The 11,640-nt window shown below is 35.7% G+C and overlaps 1 protein-coding gene across 1 annotated transcript; it reads left to right on the top strand.

The window, feature by feature from the left end:
- The first annotated feature begins 593 nt into the window (after positions 1-593).
- On the top strand, positions 594-11,041 carry LOC109102126 (PHD finger protein 6-like). Its single transcript, XM_042770299.1, has 11 exons — positions 594-749; positions 4,425-4,585; positions 4,874-4,975; positions 5,085-5,218; positions 5,305-5,351; positions 5,440-5,603; positions 5,748-5,891; positions 8,715-8,819; positions 9,827-9,960; positions 10,138-10,267; positions 10,490-11,041. The coding sequence occupies exons 2-10, from the start codon at positions 4,454-4,456 to the stop codon at positions 10,265-10,267; spliced, it is 1,092 nt and encodes a 363-aa protein (XP_042626233.1). The 5' UTR covers positions 594-749; positions 4,425-4,453; the 3' UTR covers positions 10,490-11,041.
- Positions 11,042-11,640: the final 599 nt, after the last annotated feature.

Below are 11,640 nucleotides of genomic sequence, written 5' to 3'. Positions count from 1 at the left end.
ATTTATACGTTTGACCCAACATTTGGTAAATATGCAGGTAGATATTTAATTAAAGGTGTTTTTTCTTCTTCTTTAACTTACTATTTACAAAATTGCAAAAGGTTAGCTTTGGTGCAAAACAATAATAGTTTTTTTTTTTATTTATTTTTTAATATTTTTAATTTGTCATTCTGTGTGTCTGTATATTTGTACCCAAAAGTGAGGAAAACCTGACAAAATCGCCTAAAACCTCCATTTGGGGACGTCCTCATTTGTAAAACTGATATAACAATAAAGTAAACAAAGTTTTTTTTTTTTTTTAAGTTGTAAAAATGCAGAAAGTTTTCTGTGAGGGGTAGGGATGGGTTTAGGTTAAAAAGTGTATAACTATCTGTATATAAAAACAATAGAAGTCTATGTAATGTCCCCATTTAGATACCTAATCAAACATGCGTCTGTGTGGGTGGGTGGAAAATAATAGAAATATTACATTTTATAAAATGTGCATTCATTATGCAACTCATCTGTATATTTGCTCGTCTAGGCCTATTCCTCAAGCTATCTTGACTGTGAGCACAGTGCGTAAGGGGCGTGCGCGTCTGCTTCAATGTCTGACAAACGTGCTTTTAGCAGTGAGCAACGTCACTTGGACGCCTCGCAATGGTGAGAGGCAGATCGCACGAGCGTTCAATGCTTGGCGAGAAGAAGAGCGAGAACGCGCGCTCACAGCACAGCCGCTCTAAATCTATCCCCCATTCAACACAGCAGCGGTAAGAGCTTCCAATATGTCACACAGACACTGCAATGCACAGGTTTAGAGTTAGAACAGGAATGGGATGAGTGAAACAATAGTCGGGACTAGCTAAGGCTTTTTTGCTGCGGTATGTAAATACATTTCGTATGGCGGGTCTCCACATGTGAAGCGGGGGAAATAATCCCGCTGCGAACAATATATTATAAAAACCAAATAATGGTTTACAGTCATTCCCAGAAGTTCAGATTAAATTTTTTGTTTTTTTTTTGCGCACAGTTGTGCTCATCAGTATTGTTGTAGGCTAGCCACAATATAATGTGGGCCTTAATAGAGTACACTTATATAGATATACACATCTTTATTTCATTTAAAGGGGGGCACCAGATTTGACATAGTCTTACAGTAGTTCACTGTAAAGTGAAAGGGTTTTTGTCTAAGAGCGAAACAAGCGCTTTGTTGCGGGCCTGTATATTCTCCTCCTTCCTTTATTTATGAAAACGGTGCCTGGGATGCTGTGTTATTCCTTGTGCGTTTTAGAGGGGTTCATTGAGACTTGTGAGCAGGTTGTATCAGCTGTTCTGTTGGATACAGAGTGTCGCGCGATGTTGCGTTGCTGTTGTGTTGCAGCTTCTCTGCTATCATGGCAGCGAGCTCCTCTGTGGCGCCAAGGCGGGTGAAGCCATCGCGACTCTAAACAACACGCTATCCGTCTTAGAACAGTAAACGAATGATGGATTTTTGATCGTATGAGCGAAATTAATCTTTTGTTTCTGTTTTGGATTAACCTGATGGGCTAGTCATGTCGCGCGGGGGTTGTTTTGTGAACTTGGGTCAGAGCTTCCTATTGGCATTGCTGTGTTTCAAAAACGCCACCCATGTACTTTTCCTACATTATTTTAATGACAATAAAAGTGTGCAGTCATCAAGCTTATATTATATATGTTTGTGTGACGTATTTAAGCCTGGGTTTTGAGTCACAAAATCTGTTTCAACCAGAAATTTACGTAAACTATGGTGTTTATTTAGTGCCAGTTGCTTATAGTAAGTCTCAATTCATATAATCTAGTTTTAAGTTGTATAAATAAGGGGTTTTCAAACTCTTCTGGACCCCCAAATAGAATTAGCCCCTTGCCAGGGGACCCACTCCCAAAATACAGAGAGAGAGCAAGCGCAATGTAAGTTACTACTGAGTTGCATAAATCGAGGTAATGTTTGTTCTGTGAAAACTACATTGAAGAATGCATTATTTACTGTACGTATTGTTTATTTTTTGTTTGTTTGTTTATTATTATTATCATTGATTTTTAATTAAATAACAAACCTTTACTACAAAAGGGTTAACCCTTTCCCTTTTTACATGTAAAACAAAAAAAACTATGGTTACTATAAACCATGGTAATCACAAATTAACTAGGCCTATATGGTTTTGCTACAATAATATTTTAACCAGTATTTGTAGTAAACTGGATATACAAATGGCAATTAGTATGCCAAAAAAAAACATGGTTACTACACTTTTAGTATGATAAAACCATGATGAATTTTTGCAAGGGAAGTTACTCTCGACTTGTTCAAGTGCATCATCTGATGACGGAAGCCGTACAACACATTCACAAATAGGCTATCAGAAATTTGTTAATCATAATGGTTCGTAATGATCCTTGAGGCTTTGCGCTGTGTTTTGGCAGATTATTTTGCATGCATTTCACTCACGTGTTATGAAAAGAACAAACACGATAAACATGGAAGATGAATGAAATAGAATTTTTGTAACAAAAAATGACAAATATCAATGGGATTCCTGATAAATTACACGTAGCAGTTAAATTAAATCTTTTGGAATTTTTGGCCTTGAATTACACAAGAATTGATGGCATTCATTGTAACAAAAGACCATTTATTTCTTGATGTACTGTACGCTACATGTTAGATGTATTAACATCAATATGCAATTAATACTTTGACCATACTTTCTTCTTTACTGTAGGAAATCATTTTTTGGAGACACCTCGGGCCTCAATTATAAAATGTTGCATAGAGACCGCACATTTGAGATCATTTCTTAAATGTGCATACGTGTGATTCAGAGAACTTAATGTACATACAACGTGCCTTTTCACAGTACAAACAGCCCTACCTTCAGTTAAATATATGCATATATACATGTGTAAACATTTACCTTTATTTATACATACACAAAGTCCGTGGCCGCGGTTTGCACCAGCCCTATAAAGGCGGCCATATGTCTTCATGTATAAACACTTATGTTTTGTAAGCCTGCTGTTGTACAGACATCATGTTGTTTTATATTACCAATAATATGCAATTTGTAAGAGTCATGTTTAAAACTATATACCGGTACTATAATTATATTAAACTATTTTTTTTTTTAATTGTTCTGTTTAGTAGTGATTGTTTTTTAAGTGATTTCTGACCAATATTTAGAAAGAAGCATGAAACATAATTATATAAATTTTGGTAAATATGTTAAATTGTCTTAAATGTTTTAGTGGTATCTTAAAGGGATACTCCACCCCAAAATGAAAATTTTGTCATTAATCACTTACCCCCCCATGTCATTCCAAACCCAAAGCTTTGTTTGCTGTTTCTTTCAAATCAAAGCTAAATACAGGTAGAAACAGTGCATCCTTGTGGCGCGGATGATACAGAAGAGCATACGCAGCATACGGTGATATGGAGAGACACAGAGGAGAGTGTTGACATAAAGTCGTTATTTTTGTTTTGTTTGCTTAAAAAAAAAAGTGTTCCCGTCGCTTCATATAACCCAGATTGCACGTCTGATGGCAGATGGAGTATTCTGACGCCGACTTTCATAACTTTTATGGATCTTGACACTGTTATTTACTTGGCAGTCTATGTGACAGTCACAGGCCTCCCGGTTTTCATCCAAAATATCTTAAATTATGTTCCGAAGATGATTAATGACAAAATTTTCATTTAATGACATAGTATCCAATTAATTAACCACAAAACATTCATTACATCTTTTAAAAACCACTAAATTAAACAATTTTTTTAAAAGTAAAATATTGTGTTAAAAAAAAAAAAAAATCTAACCACCTTTAACCCTTTTGTGGCCCCCACGGGTGCCCTGGACCTGAGTTTAATTTTATTTATTTATGTTTTTAACTTCCTGCTTAAAATCTCAAATTGGTTGTATCTCGTAAGTTCTAAATTGTAAAGAGTTGGATAAGTGTGATTCTAATAACACATTATTGTTCCAGTAAATGTTTCTATGTAGATGCATAATTTAAATGAGTGCTCATTAGAAATATTTTTCTATTTGTATTATTTATCAAACAATTTTATAGTTCTAGAATCTTTTGTAATAAAGACATCTGGAAGTATATTTCATGCTCGTCATGTATTTGCTTTTGGGAAAATTTTTAATCCAAACAAATATCTCAGTGTAACTAAATTGCATGAGCAAACTGATCAAAACCATCTGTCCAATCTATATTTCTACTTTATAGAGTGATTCAGTGACAGATGTGGAAGTTTCAGAAATCTCTCCAAAAAAATGCAAACATGCATCTTAGCCATCTGTTGCTCTGTGCACACACAAAGCTTAAAAAGTTCTTTTTCACAGGTCTGAACCACAAAAATAAACTTCCTTCTTCCTCCCTGTACACTGCAGTTCAATTGCAACGTTTTTTTGTCTTTAAAACAGAGGAGAGGTGGAGTGTGTGAGAAGTGGTCATGTCAGGACAGAGAAAGGGAGCTTCAGTACGTCTTCGAAAATGTGCCTTCTGTAGAACCAACCAGGACAAGGAGTGTGGACAATTACTGGTGTCTGAGAACCACAGGGTGGCAGCCCATCACAAGTGCATGGTACATCAGCTTGCCTTCTTTTATATGTTAAAATGGCTGAATAAGGCTGTAATTCATACATTTATTTACAAGATGTGTTATAAAATATTGCATGACAAAATATTGGTCTGTTGTGTGTGTATGTGGTGTGTGTGTCTGTATATTTTTGTGTGTGTATGTGTGTGTGTGTGTGTGTGTGTATGTGTGTGTGTGGATGTGTGTATATATATATATATATATATATATATATATATATATTTGACATCTTGCATATGTAACTTTTGACACTTCATTCATTGTTTTACTCAGCTTTTTTCATCAGCCTTGGTCACATCTCACTCAGACAGTGAAAACATTGGAGGCTTTTCTATTGAAGATGTTAAGAAGGAGATAAGAAGAGGAAATAAACTAGTAAGTATCCAGACCAACAGCACTCACACAATTCCGTTCTTCATTTAGGCTGAAAAGAGAGAATGAACATACAGCTTTTTTATCTTTCATGTGCTGATTTCTTGTTCAGATGTGCACTTCCTGTCACCGGCCCGGTGCGACCATTGGCTGTGATGTAAAGACATGTAGGCGGACGTACCACTACTACTGCGCTCTTTGGGACAAGGCCCAGACGAAGGAGAATCCCTCCCAAGGCATCTACTTGTAAGCAAAATGAGGATGCTTTTTATCACAAAACTTCATCTCTTTATAACTACGTGACTTATCTTTTTTTTATTTTTGCAAATTAGGGTTTACTGTCGCAAACACAGAGATGCCTCTCAAGATGGCAGTGGTGGTAACTAGCGGTCTCTACTTCATTTAATGTTGTATACTAACCTGTTTGTGAACCATTGCGCTTATTAGTGATTTGCTCTTATTCCCAGATGAACAGGGAGTTGCAGCCAATGACTCGGATTCATCTCCACCGAGGAGCAGAGGCAGGGGGCGTTTTGAGAAAAGCAGAATCAGAGGCGTGTCACGCGGGCAGTCAGATGACACTCGATCCACCTCATCGCAAGGCAATGATGACACAGAGAGCTCCTCGCATGTAGGCCACTTCATCTACTTTTTTTCTGATATAACCCATATGTAATTCAAATGAGGGATTACAAGTGATTTGACACATGCTTCAGAGGATCAATTCAGTGAAAATTGATTCATGCTAATTATCATGTGCTTGTGCGTGCCGCAGCGGGACCGGTCTCCTCTGAGAGGCAGCCCCAGTGATTCAGGCCTTCGCTGTGGCTTCTGTCATGCCGGTGATGAAGAGAATGAAACACGCGGTGTGCTCCACTCAGACAATGCCAAGAAGGTTGCTGCCCACTACAAATGCATGGTGAGGCTTCTTCAGTCCTGAAAAACAGTGGGTCATATTTAAACAACAAAAGAAGAGTTTTATTTCTTCCAGGAGTTATTTAAACAAAAATGAAAATTTACTCAGCCTCAGGCCATCCCAGATGAGTTTGTTTCTTCATTGGAATGGATTTGGAGAAATTTAACATTACTTCACTTGCTCACCAATGGACGGATGCGTGCCATCAGAATGATTTAGATTCCTTTATTGTCATTGCACAGAGTACAACGAAATTAAGTAGCAATCCTTTGTGTAATTCACACATAACATCAAAAGTATTGGAACAGTGTTAATTAAAAAGGTGCAGGATCTAATAAAAAAAAACAAATAAATATATATATATATATATATATATATATATATATATATATATATATATATATATATATATATATATATATATATATATATATATATATACACACATACATACATACATACACACACACACACACACAATGATAGGACAATGTGATATAAAGATACAATATGATACAATGGCATAGCAGCTAGGTCTGGGTTGTGGTGACCCTATGTACAAGTAGTGCAGAGGAAATGTAAACAAGTAGTGCAATAGTGCAGCTGAAATGTAAACCAACGAGGAAGAGTTGAAAATACTATTTGCATCTATGCAATGTTCAGTGGTATTGTGATCAAGAAAGACCGAGAGTCTATGTAGATTGTTTGGCAGTGTTCAGTTAACAAATGGCTCTGGGGTAGAAGCGGTTTTTGAGTCTGTTTGTCCGTGATGTGAGGGCAGCCGGTCAAACAGCTGATGTCCAGGGTGGTATGGGTCTTTAAGTATGTTGGCTGCTCTACTGAGGCAGAGAGAGCTGAATAAGACCTCCAGAGAGGGCAGCGGGCAGCCGATGATCTTCTGGGCTTGTTGATGATTCTCTGAAGAGCTCTCCTGTCCGCTGTAGAACAGCTGGCATACCACACAGAGATGCAGTACGTCAGCACGCTCTCGATGGAGTTGTGATGGAAGGACACCAGTAGTTTCTTTGCAGGTGGTTCTGCTTGAGGATTCTGAGGAAGTGGAGTCTCTGCTGTGCCTTCTTAACTGCTGCGGTGGTGTTGGCAGTCCATGAGAAATCTGAAGAGATGTGTGTACCCAGGAACGTGAAAACAGGAACACTTTTCACACAGTCCCCATTGATATATAGTGGTTTGGGGGCTGCACTGCTCTTATAGAATTTTATTATGAGTTCTTTTGTTTTTAGGAGTTCAGGATGAGACTGTTCTCTGAACACCATGCTGTCAGTCTTTGGACATCGTCCCTGTAGGCAGTCTCATCATCCCCTGAGATAAGTCCAACCACGGTTGTGTCGTCTGCAAACTTAATGATGGTGTTGGTGGGGTAAGTGGGAGCACAGTCGTGTGTGTAGAGGGTGTAGCGAAGGGGGCTCAGCAAACAGCCCAGTAGGATGATTGTGGCAGACTTCAGGCAGGATGGGACGATGGATTTGGACAGAGACAGGTTGAAGATCTTTGTAAACTCCCCAGAGAGCTGGTCTGCAGATACCTTCAACACCATTCCTGTAACACCATCAGGGCCGGCAGCTTTCCTTGGGTTTACTGCTCTGAGCACACGCCTCACATCATGCTCCTGCAAAGTGAGGGTATGGCTGTTGGAGGCTGGTGGAAGTGTTTTGACTGTCTCTGTTGCTTCCACCTCATAGCGGGCAAAGAAACAGTCGAGTTCCTCTGCCAAGGCAGCATCGCCTTTTAAAGTCATTCGGTTGCTGGGTTTGTAACTGGTGATTTGCTGGATGCCCTGCCACACCAGCCGTGGGTTGTTGTTAGTGAAGTGGTCCTCAATTCTCCTTTTGTAGGGTGCTTTATCCTCTCTGATGCCTCTCTGATGCCTCTCTGATATAAGGCTCTGTCACCAGATCTGAAGGCAGTGTTGTGGTCTTTGAGGAGAGTTTTGACCTCCTTCGTCATCCAGGGCTTCTGGTTGGGGTACACCCTGATGCTTTTGTTAACTGTGACATTGTCAACACAGTTCTGTATGTAGCAGAGTACAGTTGAGGTGTACTCTTCCAAGTCCTGAGCCTCAAAAATGTCCCAAATTGTATTTTCAAAGCAGTCCTGCAGCTGCAAGGAGGCTCCTTCAGGCCATGGTTTAACAGAATGTTTTGAATGAGTTCAAAACGTTGATATAAACATTACAAAAATCCACATGATTCCAGTCCATCAATTTTTAAGGTCTTGTGAAGTGAAACGCTGCATTTTTGTAAAAAACTAAAAGCCTTCATTGAGATTTTTTTAACTTCAAACCATTGCTTCTGGTTAAAATACAAATCCTCTATCCATAATATTGCTTTCTCTAGTGGAAAAAGTCCTCTCGTCTGATTCAGGAGAGAAATATGCACTGATCAAGCAAAAACAGTTCTAGACAAAGTGAAACAGTCAACAGATCTGTTGACACATTGTTATTCTGACGGCACCCATTCACCGCAGAGGATCCATTGGTGAGCAAGTGATGTAATGCTAAATTTCTCCAAATCTGTTCTGATGAAGAAACAAACTCCTCTACATAAAGATGGCCTGAGGTTGAGTAGATTTTCAGCAAAGTGTCATGGGTGTTCTATTGAATTCTCTTACTGTTTCGATAAACCATATTGATTATATTTATATGTAACCTTAATATTTGTAAATCAATATTATCACAAATATTCTAGATATCTAGTAATGTAAAAATATTACTTTTTTGTGTTATTTTCATATTTAATGTAGGTTTAAAAACATTTGATTCTGCCTGTTTTTTTTAAACTTCTATTATTTTCTGTTTTGTCACAGCTTTTTTCTTCGGGTACCGTCCAGCTAACCACCACCTCACGTGCCGAATTTGGGAATTTTGACATTAAAACGGTCATCCAGGAAATCAAGAGAGGAAAAAGAATGGTGAATTTTTTACATTTTAATTTAAATAAATATAATGAATATAATTCTATATTAGTTTAATTTAATATAGAATTTCTAAATTATATTGCCATTGTTTTATAATATAAAAAAAAATATAAAAATTATATATATATATATATATATGTGTATATATATGTGTATGTATATGTGTATATATATGTATATATGTATATACATATATATATATATATATATATATATATATATATATATATATGTGTATATATATGTATATATATATATATAATATATATATATATATATATATATATGTGTGTATATATGTGTGATATATGTATATATATACATATATATATACAGTATATATATGTGTGTATATATGTGTATATATATGTGTATATATGTGTATATGCATGTATGTATATATATATATATATGTATATATATATATATATATATATATATATATATATATATATATTGAATATTATATGTGTATATGTATGTATGTATGTATATATATATATTTAAATTTATGTTGTAGGCCAAGTTAGAAATAATTTATTGGCTAGAAATTGTGAATTAAAATCACAAACTTTGAATATTATATATATTATGTATGTATATATATATGTGTGTATATGTGTGTGTATGTATGTGTATGTGTGTATATATTATATATATATATATATATATATATATATATATATATATATATATATATATATATATATATATATATATATATATCTATATATATATGTATGTATGTGTATATATATATATATGTATGTATGTATGTATTTATGTATGTACGTATGTATATATATATATATATATATATATATATATAAAAATTTTAAAAATTATTATATATATATATATATATATATATATATATATATATATATATATATATATATATATATATATATATATATATAATTCTATGTTTTCAGAATGATTTGGGTATATTAATTCTCACAGTCTCCTAATGTATTTTTGGTCATTTTTGTTCATTTCAGAAATGCACGCTGTGTGCGCAGCTTGGAGCCACCATTGGATGTGAGATAAAAGCCTGCGTAAAGACCTACCATTATCACTGTGGCCTGCAAGACAAGGCCAAATACATAGAGAATATGGCTAGAGGCATTTACAAGTATGTTCGTTTTCCTTATTTATACAAATAGGATTAGTCTGGCAAGATCATTTTTGCCAGGATAAGCTCTTTTTCAAAATGTTTTCACATTCTACATACATATTGAAACCATCAGGACAGCTATAACTTGTGATGTAGTTTTACAGTATAACATGAACATTATGTTGTTCTCATCAGGCTTTATTGTAAGAATCACAGTGGAAATGAGGAAAGGGATGAGGAAGATGAGGAAAGAGAGAGTCGCAGTAAAGAGAAAGCTGCTATTGACAACAGAGCAGAACCTCCACTGCAGCTCAATGGCAACTAGGTGAGATTCTGCATACAGTAACAGTATGTGGCCTTGGAAGGGCAATTCATGTCAACACTAGTCATTGTACATGATACAGTGATTCATTTGGATGTTCTTGTCACAGTGTGATTCATTCAGTCTGTCATGACAGAATTTGATAATTATTTTTGACCAGGCAAATGTGGTATTTTGATCGGTGGACATGAGGAAGATACTATACTAACTACTATCTTTTTTCAGATGCTGCACGAAGATGGAAGACATGACATGATGTGGATAAAAGAAATATTTTTGTATAATCCTCATTTAGAAACTAGGGGCCAGCTCACAATATCTGACAATTTCAGTTTTCCTCTCTTTGACAGTATTTCATGGACACTGAGAATGAGAATGTAAGTTCATTATCAAATGCTGTCAATATGTTACTGCAGTGTAAACCATAACATAGCTGGATAGGTTTTATTTTAACATGTGGTATATTAATACTCAAACCATATGATTGGACGGCTGGAACAGTGTCATCTGTTTGTGCTTGCACCTCCAGTTTCCTCTTTGACTGGACCCACTCTAAAAAAGACTGCCCTCCGACTGTTTATAGTGCATCTCCTCCAAACTATGACGTTTAATAAGCCGCCGCCTTCATGAAACTGTCTTTATTTCTGTTTTTCTCTCTTGCAACATGTATTATATTTTATTACTGTATTATACTCATGAGTACTATTGGATATCTGTGGTTTTCTTAATGGTACAGGTTAGGATTAAAGAATATTGGCTAGCATGCACTTTTCTTTACTCCGTCTCACATGGTGGTCTTTTTTTTTCTCTCTCTTTTTTTTCTTCTGTATATGCATATGTTCCTCAAAGGCATTGCTGTCCATTTGGTGGCAATAATTCGAAATAAGAGTCCTTCTGAAAGGCAGATGCTTTCAAACATACTTGAAGATACTGTTTGAGGGGGAAATGCTTAATATAAAGTATTATATTCTAGATTTTATTATGAGTCAGAATTTTGTATCGGGATGCAGGTGTGGCAGGTGTATATTTTTTTTATTTTATTTTTTTAGTATTAAAGTCAACTTCTTGATGCATGCATATATTTATAAATACTTTTTTTTCTTTACTGCTCAGGGGTGCGTTTCCCAAAACCATAGTTGCTAACTAAGTTAGCAACTTTGTTGGTTGCAATGCAATTTCCCAATGCCAACCAAGTTGCTAACAGGTTAGCAACTATGGTTTTGGGAAATGCACCCCAGGAAGGAAACACAACAGTTTATTGGGTAATTTGTCATTTGAATGAAGAACCTGCCATTAATTAACCTATGGATAGTTCTTTTGGTTACATTTCAATTAAAGGTGTCCTTGTTATACTGTAATTTAACATAACTGAATAA

Source organism: Cyprinus carpio, chromosome A14 (assembly GCF_018340385.1).
Source record: "Cyprinus carpio isolate SPL01 chromosome A14, ASM1834038v1, whole genome shotgun sequence".
Taxonomy (NCBI): Eukaryota; Metazoa; Chordata; class Actinopteri; order Cypriniformes; family Cyprinidae; genus Cyprinus; species Cyprinus carpio.
Note: the sequence above shows the minus strand (reverse complement) of the source record. Positions and strands in the feature narration are given on the sequence as shown.

Bases quoted from the DNA above. Each gene is read 5' to 3' on its own strand.
- LOC109102126 (XM_042770299.1), top strand. From the start codon at position 4,454: ATGTCAGGACAGAGAAAGGGAGCTTCAGTACGTCTTCGAAAATGTGCC. The intron at 4,976-5,084 runs GTAAGTATCCAG...TTTCTTGTTCAG, and splicing joins TAAGAAGAGGAAATAAACTA to ATGTGCACTTCCTGTCACCG. The intron at 5,219-5,304 runs GTAAGCAAAATG...TTTGCAAATTAG, and splicing joins CCCTCCCAAGGCATCTACTT to GGTTTACTGTCGCAAACACA.